At 37.2% G+C, this 10,320-nt stretch overlaps 2 protein-coding genes across 2 annotated transcripts in view; both read right to left on the bottom strand.

Moving 5' to 3' along the window:
- LOC119189937 overlaps nucleotides 1-7,677 on the bottom strand; it is a 26,690-nt gene extending 19,013 nt beyond the window's left edge. The window contains exons 1-4 of the mRNA XM_037440766.1: nucleotides 7,560-7,677; nucleotides 6,810-7,149; nucleotides 3,428-3,602; nucleotides 3,153-3,304 (exon numbers count right to left, since the gene is read on the bottom strand). Of these exons, the coding sequence (XP_037296663.1) occupies nucleotides 3,153-3,304; nucleotides 3,428-3,602; nucleotides 6,810-7,149; nucleotides 7,560-7,573 (681 nt within the window). The 5' untranslated portion in view covers nucleotides 7,574-7,677. The remainder of the gene's footprint in view (nucleotides 1-3,152; nucleotides 3,305-3,427; nucleotides 3,603-6,809; nucleotides 7,150-7,559) is intronic.
- Nucleotides 7,649-8,643, bottom strand: LOC119189938. The gene has a single exon (XM_037440767.1). The coding sequence runs from the start codon at nucleotides 8,438-8,440 to the stop codon at nucleotides 7,649-7,651; it is 792 nt and encodes a 263-aa protein (XP_037296664.1). The 5' UTR covers nucleotides 8,441-8,643.
- Between the last annotated feature and the right edge of the window lie 1,677 nt (nucleotides 8,644-10,320).

The raw sequence follows: 10,320 nt of genomic DNA on the forward strand, positions 1-10,320 counted from the left end.
ATAGTACCTATCCAAAACCTCCAGCCATATTCCATCGTTAGATTTTTCAATTCCAAAAAGCCCATATGAATTCATTGAATATCCTTTCCAAGCGCTTTTAAAATGACCGTAGTTTTTCGAGAGATTGCACAAAAAAGGGATAAAGAAAATATCTTCTCTCATCAATTCTAAAAATGCTCTGAAAAAAGATATCGTTTGCAAGAACACAGATGTTGTTACCGTAAAGAATTCTAAGCTGTTATTATTGGTAATTGTTTTTAACTAAAAATACACCGGCATCTGAACAAAAATGTTTTCTTTTTAATTACATTTAATAGTCTATACATATTATAAAACAAAATCCCGTTTTCTGTGTGTTTGTATGTTAAAGATTTTCCCAAAATCTACTGATCGGATTTTTATGAAATTTTGGTATGGAGATAGTTTTGAGACCCTGGGAAGGTTATAGACTTTCTATATCAGGAACATTTTTAGCTGAACTATTATCCCGGAAAATTACTTCATGTGAGCGGAAAAAGCGTCCCTCTGCCCTGGACCCTCGACAATGTCATGCCGCCTTATTGTAAACCTACTATGCATTTTTATAATATATTGATATTTTTTAAATTCTTAATACATACCTAAAAACACTAGACAGTAAAGTGGCCAATTATATTTATTAAATAAAAATAATAAGCTCTTGGTTTGTCTTCAATTATAATTAATTGGTTATCACGAAATTTCTTTGATATAATTAAATGTTGTGCTAATGAAAATTGAAATAAAATCATTTATAAAGCTTGGACAATTTGAGGTCATGCATAATCCTTGCAATATCTTGAAAATTAGTTTTATGATAACAATTATTTTATCTAAAAACTAATATAACTAAATGAATTAGATTAGTATTGTTTTTATTTGGTGGGAGAAATTATCGCTTAGTTCACGGTGAAGGGAAACATCGTGAGGAACCTTCTTTACATATTGGACACTACGTAAATTTTAAAAGTCTGCTGGCACTAAGCCTGCTTGGTGAACTATTCTGTACCATAAAGTAAATAAAAATATAGCATTATTTGCAACGCCCGCCTCGCATCTGTCCCGTTATCGGTATTGCCGTAGCTGGCCGTAGCAAAAACTAAATACGGACAGATGGCGAGCGATGTTTTTTTTTTATTTATAAATACAGCGCCATCTGGTGAAACAAATACAGATTTAGATTCATTGATGTATATTCTATAGACACGAACGTCCACCTAAATCTGATGGTAAGTGAAATGGAGTTTGATAGAAGTTCCACTGATGAAACCTCCAATGATTAACCCTCGGCAGTCGATACAATTATGCCGGCCTAACGGAACCGGATGTACAGGGTGATTCCTCCTGCACGGTGGTCACTAACCGGGTGGATATAAATTATATCCTACCACCAGCGGCTGTGGCACTGTCGGCTTAGCAACAAAAGACATGTGTGCGATAAATGTCTACAATTTAAAGAATTTCCTAAGTGATTGACAGTAATTTTAGATTAACAAAGTGATAAACTAAGCGGCGATAACCTTGTTGGTTGTGGAATGAACTGCCGAATGTCCGCAAGTTCGAAACCCAAAAGGCACACACCTCTGACTTTTCTAAATATCATGTGTGTATTCTTTGTGAATTATCGCTTGCTTTAACGGTGAAGGAAAACATCGTGAGGAAACCTGCATACCTCAGAAGTTCTTTATAGGGATTTCGAGGGTGTGTGAAATCTACCAATCCGCACAAGGCTAGCGTGGTGGACTAAGGCCTAATCCCTCTCAGTAGTGGAGGAGTTCCCAACAGTGGGACAGTATATAAAACAGGGCTTAATATATAACTAAAAATGCTCTTCGGCTAAGGTATACGCGAGAGCCTATTAAACTCGAATCTCCACTGCCCTATGGGTACGCATAAGACTTTAATAAATCAAACTGTCAGGTCGGATAAAGAAGTTGCTTCTGCTAACATAAATTTCTTATTAGCAATCCGCTTTTTCTTAACTTCAATGCACGGGTTTTCTTAAAGGAGTTCTTGCACTACTCCTTACAATAATATGTTCGGAAGAGGCGTATTTATGAAAAATACATAAAATTAAGACAATTGAAATAAAGAATTTGATTTTGACTGTTGAGTATGGATGCCTAGGTTAGGATGGAAATGCTATATATCTACATAGATCAGATACATGTTATAAAATTACTATGAATATCTATATAGTAAATATAAAATACCAAATTAAAAAATCATTACTTAGTTTTATGAAAAGTCTCTAATAGTCTAATATCGAAATATAGTTTGTCTTGCTAAATTGTTTTCATATTTGTAATTTGCATAAGCTCCTTACGAAGCTTTATCTTTGCATTGTTACTACATTTAATGCGACTAATTGAAAATACTACCAAATGGCTGACATGGTAAGGGTTTGCCAACGTCGATTGACGAAACGATCCAGATTTCTAATATATAACCATTTTCAATAACCGATCTCAGTCTCAATCTCAATCTTCAATCCGATTTCAAGTATGAACCAATCAAAATAACTCATTTGTAAGCATATCAAAAACCCTTTACTCTGATTGGTCCATTTTTGAAATAGACCAAAAAAGATAATCGATCGCGAAAAAAGATCAATTCAGAAATTGACATACTTAAAGAAATTGACATTCTTGATATACTTACATATACATAATATAACTAACTCATTTTGATTTGTTTATTTCTCGATCAGGTCGTAGATGAAGATTGGGATTACATATTGAAAACACAAGTAACTCGTTTCTGTGATATTTCTGCATTTGTGTGAAATAATGGGCGTCGGTAGCGGCCATAAAACGTTTATTGACAGACAGGCGTAGTGATGAGACACAGTTAGTCACAGACGACACAGGACGTAGTGATGTTCCACAGATGACATCATTTACATACATTACACCTCACTTCTTAAATCTAGACTTACTCTATATATAACTAACATTTTTGATCTAGTATCAAATACAAATGTTTCATCTTGTACTTAATTAATATTCATCAAAACCGAACCTTTTTGCCGGCTTACAAATTCTTTTAATTCGAGTAGTGGACAAGGGCTGTGGCGAATTCCTCTCCGGATTAGTGGAAATTATTTGCGTCGTTCCCGAGGCCACTTCTCCCGCCTGTTCCTTAATCTCCTTGCCGATCTTATCTTCCTCTAATAATATCGGTTTATCATAAATATTTTTCTCTGGTGTTGGCCCGACATCCTCTACGTCATTTTCCTTTAGGAATTTATTCTTATAAGGATTCTCCTCGACCGTGTCTGTAAGCTCTGGACCAGTAACATCAGAAAAACGTGATCTCCGTTTAATTTGATCTATATGTCTTGTTGTTTGCCGACCGTTTCCCGTTTCTATAATATACTGTCTAGAGCCTACTTTACATGCTACTGTACCCTTTTCCCACTTGTCTCCCTTGCTATAGTTTCTAGCCCATACAGTTTCCCCCGCATGTAGTTCCCGTTGAACACCCCCCGCGTATTCTATTTGACATCGCTTTGCCTTGTTAACCCTGTCTTTCAGTGAACAGTCTCCGCGTAACAAATCTAGCCGGTTACGAAGAGTACGTCGCTGAAGCAACATAGCCGGTGTTTCTCCAGTGGTACTATGCGATGTATTTCTGTAAACCAGTAGAAAATTTTGTAAGGCCGCGTCTACGTCAACATTATCTCTGTATGCCTTTTTTATTACCATTTTGCATGATTTGACGGCATTTTCGGCCGCACCGTTTGATGACGGGTGGTAAGTTGGTGAAAATATTTGGCGAATACCGTTCTGTTTTAAAAAATTACTAAACTCGGAACTTGTAAAAGGAGGTCCTTGATCAGATGCTAACTCTACCGGAAGACCAAATCTTGCACCAAAAGTAGCACGCAGTACACGTATAACCTGTGCAGCATTCGTTAAGGGCATTTCGAAAATTTCAAGCCACTTAGAGCTGGAATCAATTAACACTAAATAAGTTTTTCCCTTAATCGGCCCTAAAAAGTCGATGTGAAGTCCCGTCCACGGTTGTACCGCGTAATGCCATGGCTGTGGTGGTACCCTAGGTGGTGCGGCGCTCTCTGCTGCGCACGTATCGCACCGTCGACACACTTCTTCTACGTCTTTATCTATGTTAGGCCACCAAATGTAACTACGAGCTAGTGATTTGGTTTTAACGATTCCCATATGACTACTATGCAATTGTTTTAGTACAACGCTTTGTAATGTGTTAGGAATTATTATCCTATAGCCCCACATTATACATCCGTTTTCAATGTACAATTCATTACGCTTAATAAAATATGGTTTTAAATCATCTTCATTACAGTGTTCTGGCCAACCTGACTGCACATATAACAACACGCGACTTAGCAACCTATCCTTAGATATTTCTGCCTTTACTTCTCTATTAGTTACTGGTAAAAAGTCTTCTACAAAATTTATGTAAGTAACTTCGTTGTCTTTGTGGATATTGCTACTGGACGGCAGCCTGGACAATCCGTCTGCACCATTCGATTTAGAAGGAACAAATTCGATGTCGTAAGTATAACCTGATAGCAAGACAGCCCAACGTTGGACTCTGGACGCGGCCATAACTGGTATACCTACTTTATTGCCAAATATATATGTTAGTGGCTTGTGGTCTGTTTTCAGTATAAATCGCCGGCCATACAAATACTGATGATATTTTCTAATACCAAATACTATAGCAAGTGCTTCCCTATCTATTTGTGCGTATGAGCGTTCTGCAGAGGTGAGTGATCGGGATGCATACGCTATAGGTTGTTCGCCTTGCGGTGTGACATGTGATAACACTGCTCCAACACCCACACTGCTTGCATCTGTGGTTAGTATTATTGGTAAGTCTGGTGTATAATGTATTAGTACTTCACTTGATGCCAATAACTTTTTAACCTCTGTAAAAGCAATCTCGCATTTGCTACACCAGATGAATTTAACATGAGCACGTAATAAATCGTATAATGGTGCAAGAATTGTGCTAATATTTTTTACAAATTTTGCATAATACATTGTCATACCAATAAATGCTCTTAACTCTGTACTATTAGTGGGTTGTGGTGTATCAATGATTGCTTTAACTTTTCAGGACTTGTATGCACCCCCTCTTTGCTTATAACATATCCTAAGAAACTGATTGACTCTTTAAAAAAACTACATTTCTCTCTCTTAACTTTTAACCCATAATGTTGTAACCTTTGAAATACTTTATGCAATGTATCTACTTAGTCTGGCCATAAATACTGTTACACTTAATTATAAAAAAATATTACATTTGAATTTCGAATCTGTCATTTTTATACGATTGTTCATTGTGTTTTCTCATTTTGGCGCCAATACATTGTAAAATATTTTGCGATATTAAAATGGTGTGGGGTGATAAAGAGAACCGAATCGCTGTGATAGCATTACACAAAGTAGGTATGGAGCCAAATGCAATTTTTAAAACTCTCCATACACTTGGTATTAGTAAAATGTTTGTGTACCGGGCTATTAATAGGTACAATGAGACCTCCTCTGTTTGTGACAGAAAAGATCTGGCCGTCCACGTAGTGTTCGTACGAAAAAGGTGGTCAAAGCAGTAAGGGAAAGAATTCGAAGAAATCCTGTCCGAAAGCAAAAGATTTTATCTCGGGAAATGAAGATAGCACCTAGAACCATGTCGCGTATTTTAAAAGATGACTTAGGACTTGCAGCCTATAAGAGACGCACTGGCCATTTCTTAACTGATAATTTAAAGAAGAATAGGGTGGTAAAATCGAAACAACTACTGAAGCGGTACGCAAAGGGAGGTCACAGAAAAATTTTGTTTACGGATGAGAAAATTTTTACAATTGAGCAACATTTTAACAAACAAAATGACCGTATTTATGCTCAAAGCTCTAAGGAAGCTTCCCAATTAGTCGACAGAGTGCAACGTGGACATTATCCGACTTCAGTGATGGTTTGGTGGGGTGTTAGCTATGAAGGAGTGACTGAGCCATATTTTTTGTGAAAAAGGTATCAAAACATCGGCACAAGTGTATCAAGATACCATTCTTGAGAAGGTAGTTAAGCCCCTTAACATCACCATGTTCAATAACCAAGTATGGTCCTTCCAGCAAGACTCGGCGCCGGGTCATAAAGCTCGGTCCACGCAGTCTTGGTTGGAATCGAACGTTTCGGACTTCATCAGAGCTGAAGACTGGCCGTCGTCTAGTCCCGATCTTAATCCGCTGGATTATGATTTGTGGTCAGTTTTAGAGAGTACAGCTTGCTCTAAACGCCATGATAATTTGGAGTCCCTAAAACAATCTATACGATTGGCAGTGAAGAATTTTCCCATGGAAAGAGTGCGTGCTTCTATTGATAACTGGCCTCATCGTTTAAAGGACTGTATTGCAGCCAATGGAGACCACTTCGAATAAGCTTTTATATTTTTAATTGTTTTATATTTATGTATTAAACTGACACACTGTAAAAGTAATAAATGTTATTTGCAGTTAACAATTTTCTTTTTTCTTTATTACAATATTTATGGCAAGACTAGGTATATGACAATGAGTATTTAGGCCTGTAATTATTATGTCATCAAGGAAAACCCCAACATTTGGCATATCTGCAAACATTTGTTCTAATCGTCTTTGAAAAATACCTGGGCTCGAAGCTAAACCATATACTAACCGATTATACATAAATAAACCCTTATGAGTATTTATGACTGTGTATTTTTTGATTCATCTAATTCTAATTGGGCATAGGCTTGTGAAAGGTCTATTTTGCTGAATCTTTCACCCCATGTAAACGTGTCAGCAAGTCCTCTACTCGCGGTACAGGGTAACGGTCAATTTCCAACACCTTGTTTAAAGTAAGCTTATAATCAGCACAGATTCTGATGTTACCGTCTTTTTTTACCACAGGTACTATTGGTGTTGCCCAGTCAGAACGGTCGACGGGCGTGAGGATGCCGTCCTGCACCAGCTGGTCTAGGGCACGCTCCACCGGTGCTCTCATTGCGTACGCCAGTGGTCGCGCCCGCATGTACACAGGGCGCGCCCCCTCACGCACGTGGATGCTTACTGGCCCACCGGTGAAACAGCCCAATCCGTCCTCGAAGACTTTACAATATCTGGAACTGAAATGTTTTACATTGAAAGTTTCATATTTACCTAACATATTGATATGGTCATATTTGATTTTTGGCAATTTAATATTAAGTTCTGCTAGCCATTGCCTGCCTAGTAAGACAGTGTTACCATCTTTAATAATATATAAATCTAATACTTTACATTTATCTTCATATTTGACCATAGGGGTTATTAAACCTAGTGGTTGCACTATTTCCCCTGTATAGTACCTCAGACCCAATTGACAGTCTTTTATATCCAAATTACTAAATAATTTGCAATATAATTTATAATTGATACAGGATACTGCGCTGCCCGTGTCACATTGCATTTTAACAATCTTACCCTGTATATTGACTTGTATATAGATTGGTTTACATTGTTCAATTGATAACTGATTAACATCATTTTGGATTACCTCATCGCTTGCATCACTGTCTATTGCACTTCCAATGTCGTCTGTTTGTGCCACATAGTTCTGACTCGTCAATTGGGGACATACACGTTTCAGATGCCCTTGTTTATTACACACCCTGCAAAATACTTAGCAAACTTGCAGCTAGCTGTGTGGTGTGATCTCCCACACACCCCGCACTGCTGATAAGGACGGCCGCGCTCTGCTGGCTCCGACGATACTTCTGTTGTTGTGCCGACATTCAACTTGTTACGATGCGTCGATGCTACATGATCCTTTGCTGGGCCCCATGGACGTACCGTGTTTCGCCGCATGTTCTTAATAGCTAGGCATTTAGTTTCGACAGGCGTTGATGATCGTGCCTGACCCTCTACAATTGCAGCATTTTTCTCCGCGGCCTCTATACTGACAGCTAATTTATAGGCCTTCGCATAATCCAACTTTTCCTCCGCAAAAAGCCGCTGTCTGATTATTTCACTACTGATGCCGCATACTAGTTGGTCGCGCATGCTTTCGTCTAACCCGCCTCCGAATTCACAAGATTTAGACATTTTTTTTAAAATTGCGACGTATTCTGCGATGCTTTCGCCTTCCTTTTGTATTCTTTGTCGAAATTTAAATCTTTCGGCAAGAATGCTCGGTTTGGGTTGCAAGTGTTTTTCCAAGATGGACGATATCTCTTCAAACGTTTTTTTGCTTGGTTTCTCCGGCGTGCACAAATTTACTAGCAATTCGTAACATTCCGCGCCCATAACGGTAATCAGGGTGGAAACCTGAAGTTCATTTTTAATGTTATTCGCCAAAAAATACTGTTCAACTCGCTCGACGTACAATCCCCAGTCGTCAGTACTGACTTTAAATTCACCTATCTTTCCTATTGCCATTTTGCAATTCTTTACACTTTCACTTCGACGATCTTTAGCGCGACAATATTTAATCCTCGTCGCCACTGTGATATTTCTGCATTTGTGTGAAATAATGGGCGTCGGTAGCGGCCATAAAACGTTTATTGACAGACAGGCGTAGTGATGAGACACAGTTAGTCACAGACGACACAGGACGTAGTGATGTTCCACAGATGACATCATTTACATACATTACAGTTTCAAAATATTATATTAATTCAGAACGTAAACAATATTCCGTAAAACCAAATCCTGTGGATAAAGATGAGACATCGCGAGTTATTAATAGCTGATTTATATTCTTGACGGCTATAAATTCGCCACCCACTTAATCGAATAGGATAAGCCGCAGTGAAAGCCTTATAAGAACAGGTTTCCTGTAACGTAATTTATTCAGAAAAAAACCTTATTTACTGCAGTTAAAGTTGATATCTTTTTACATAGAGTAATTGTTTACTCTGCGTAAAAAATGCGTACTCCGCGGCGGAGTTCTGATAAAAGTTACTATTTAATAATAATTAGACTTATACATATAATATAATAATATCAGCCCTGTATTACATACTATCCCGCTGCTGGGCTTGGGACCATTTGGCTCCAGCATTGTGTCTGAGGGGGATTAGGCCTTAATCCACCACGCTGGCCTAGTGCGGATTGGTAGACTTCACATACCTTCAAAATTCCTATAGAGAACATCTCAGGTATTCAGGTTTCCTCACCATGTTGTCCTTCACAGGTAAAGCAAGCGATAATTTAGAAAGAATACACATATGATTTTAGGAAAGTGAGAGCTGTGTGCCTTTGGGTTTTGAACCGGCGGACATTCGTCTCGGCAGTCTGTTTCACTTATTGTACTTGATAGTACATAAATACAATTCTATCTTAATAAAATATCGACAAAAGAAAGATGTCGCTTGTTTCAATTATATCTTACTTCTCCTTCCCATACAATTGGCTGAACGCGACTGTTCGGAACGTGCCTTGCAAAAACAACCTTCAAATTCATTCAATTTTTTATAATAATTTGTTTGCTATAAAATATTTTTTTTTTTTTTGTAAGTTAGTGTAGCTACTCTTATAATGTGCTCAAGTCGTTTGACGGCTATTATAGCAAAAATAGAATAGAAATAAATGGAAAGGCAGATTTATTATTGGAAACAACGACAAAGAAAATGTACAAAAAAAAGAAATAAAATATAAAGAAATATAACGCATATATTGTAACACATGTATTGCCATACTTAAAAAATTGCTCTAATAGTTACAAACTATTAGAGCAATTTTAAGTAGGTTAAGATAATGCAAATAAAGATTATTTTATTTTATTTATTTTTATTTTATTGTTCCAACAATAGGAAACCTCGTTCAACTTTTTGCTGCAGTGCCTACCAGCCTGACTGATACTGCAGGACTTTAATGAAGAACCCAGATAAGTTACGGACACTAACTTGGTGTGAACACAAATTTAACAAAACATACAATAAATTCAAATGCAATGCAATATTGCTAATATGTTTTATAGGTATCAATTTATACCATTTTAATATTGCGTTACTGAATGAAACTACATATTTATTATCTTGAAAATAACACTTTATAAAAGGTACAATCCTAGTAAGTTTCGAACAAAATAAACATCAATAAAAAGTTATTCAATTTTTACATACCATAATGCCACTATTTCTAAGAGAATTTGTCGCAGTGACATGAAACTTTCTGTCAAAATTACACTCACGCGCAAGCCATATTCGCACTCAACTACAAAATGGTCAAAAGATCAGAAAAGTAAAACTAGTATGTTTGGTTAAAATATTCATTATTCACTGATGGTTGGCATAATGTTAGCAGAAGTAAAGACG

Source organism: Manduca sexta, chromosome 20, assembly GCF_014839805.1.
Source record: "Manduca sexta isolate Smith_Timp_Sample1 chromosome 20, JHU_Msex_v1.0, whole genome shotgun sequence".
Lineage (NCBI taxonomy): Eukaryota > Metazoa > Arthropoda > Insecta > Lepidoptera > Sphingidae > Manduca > Manduca sexta.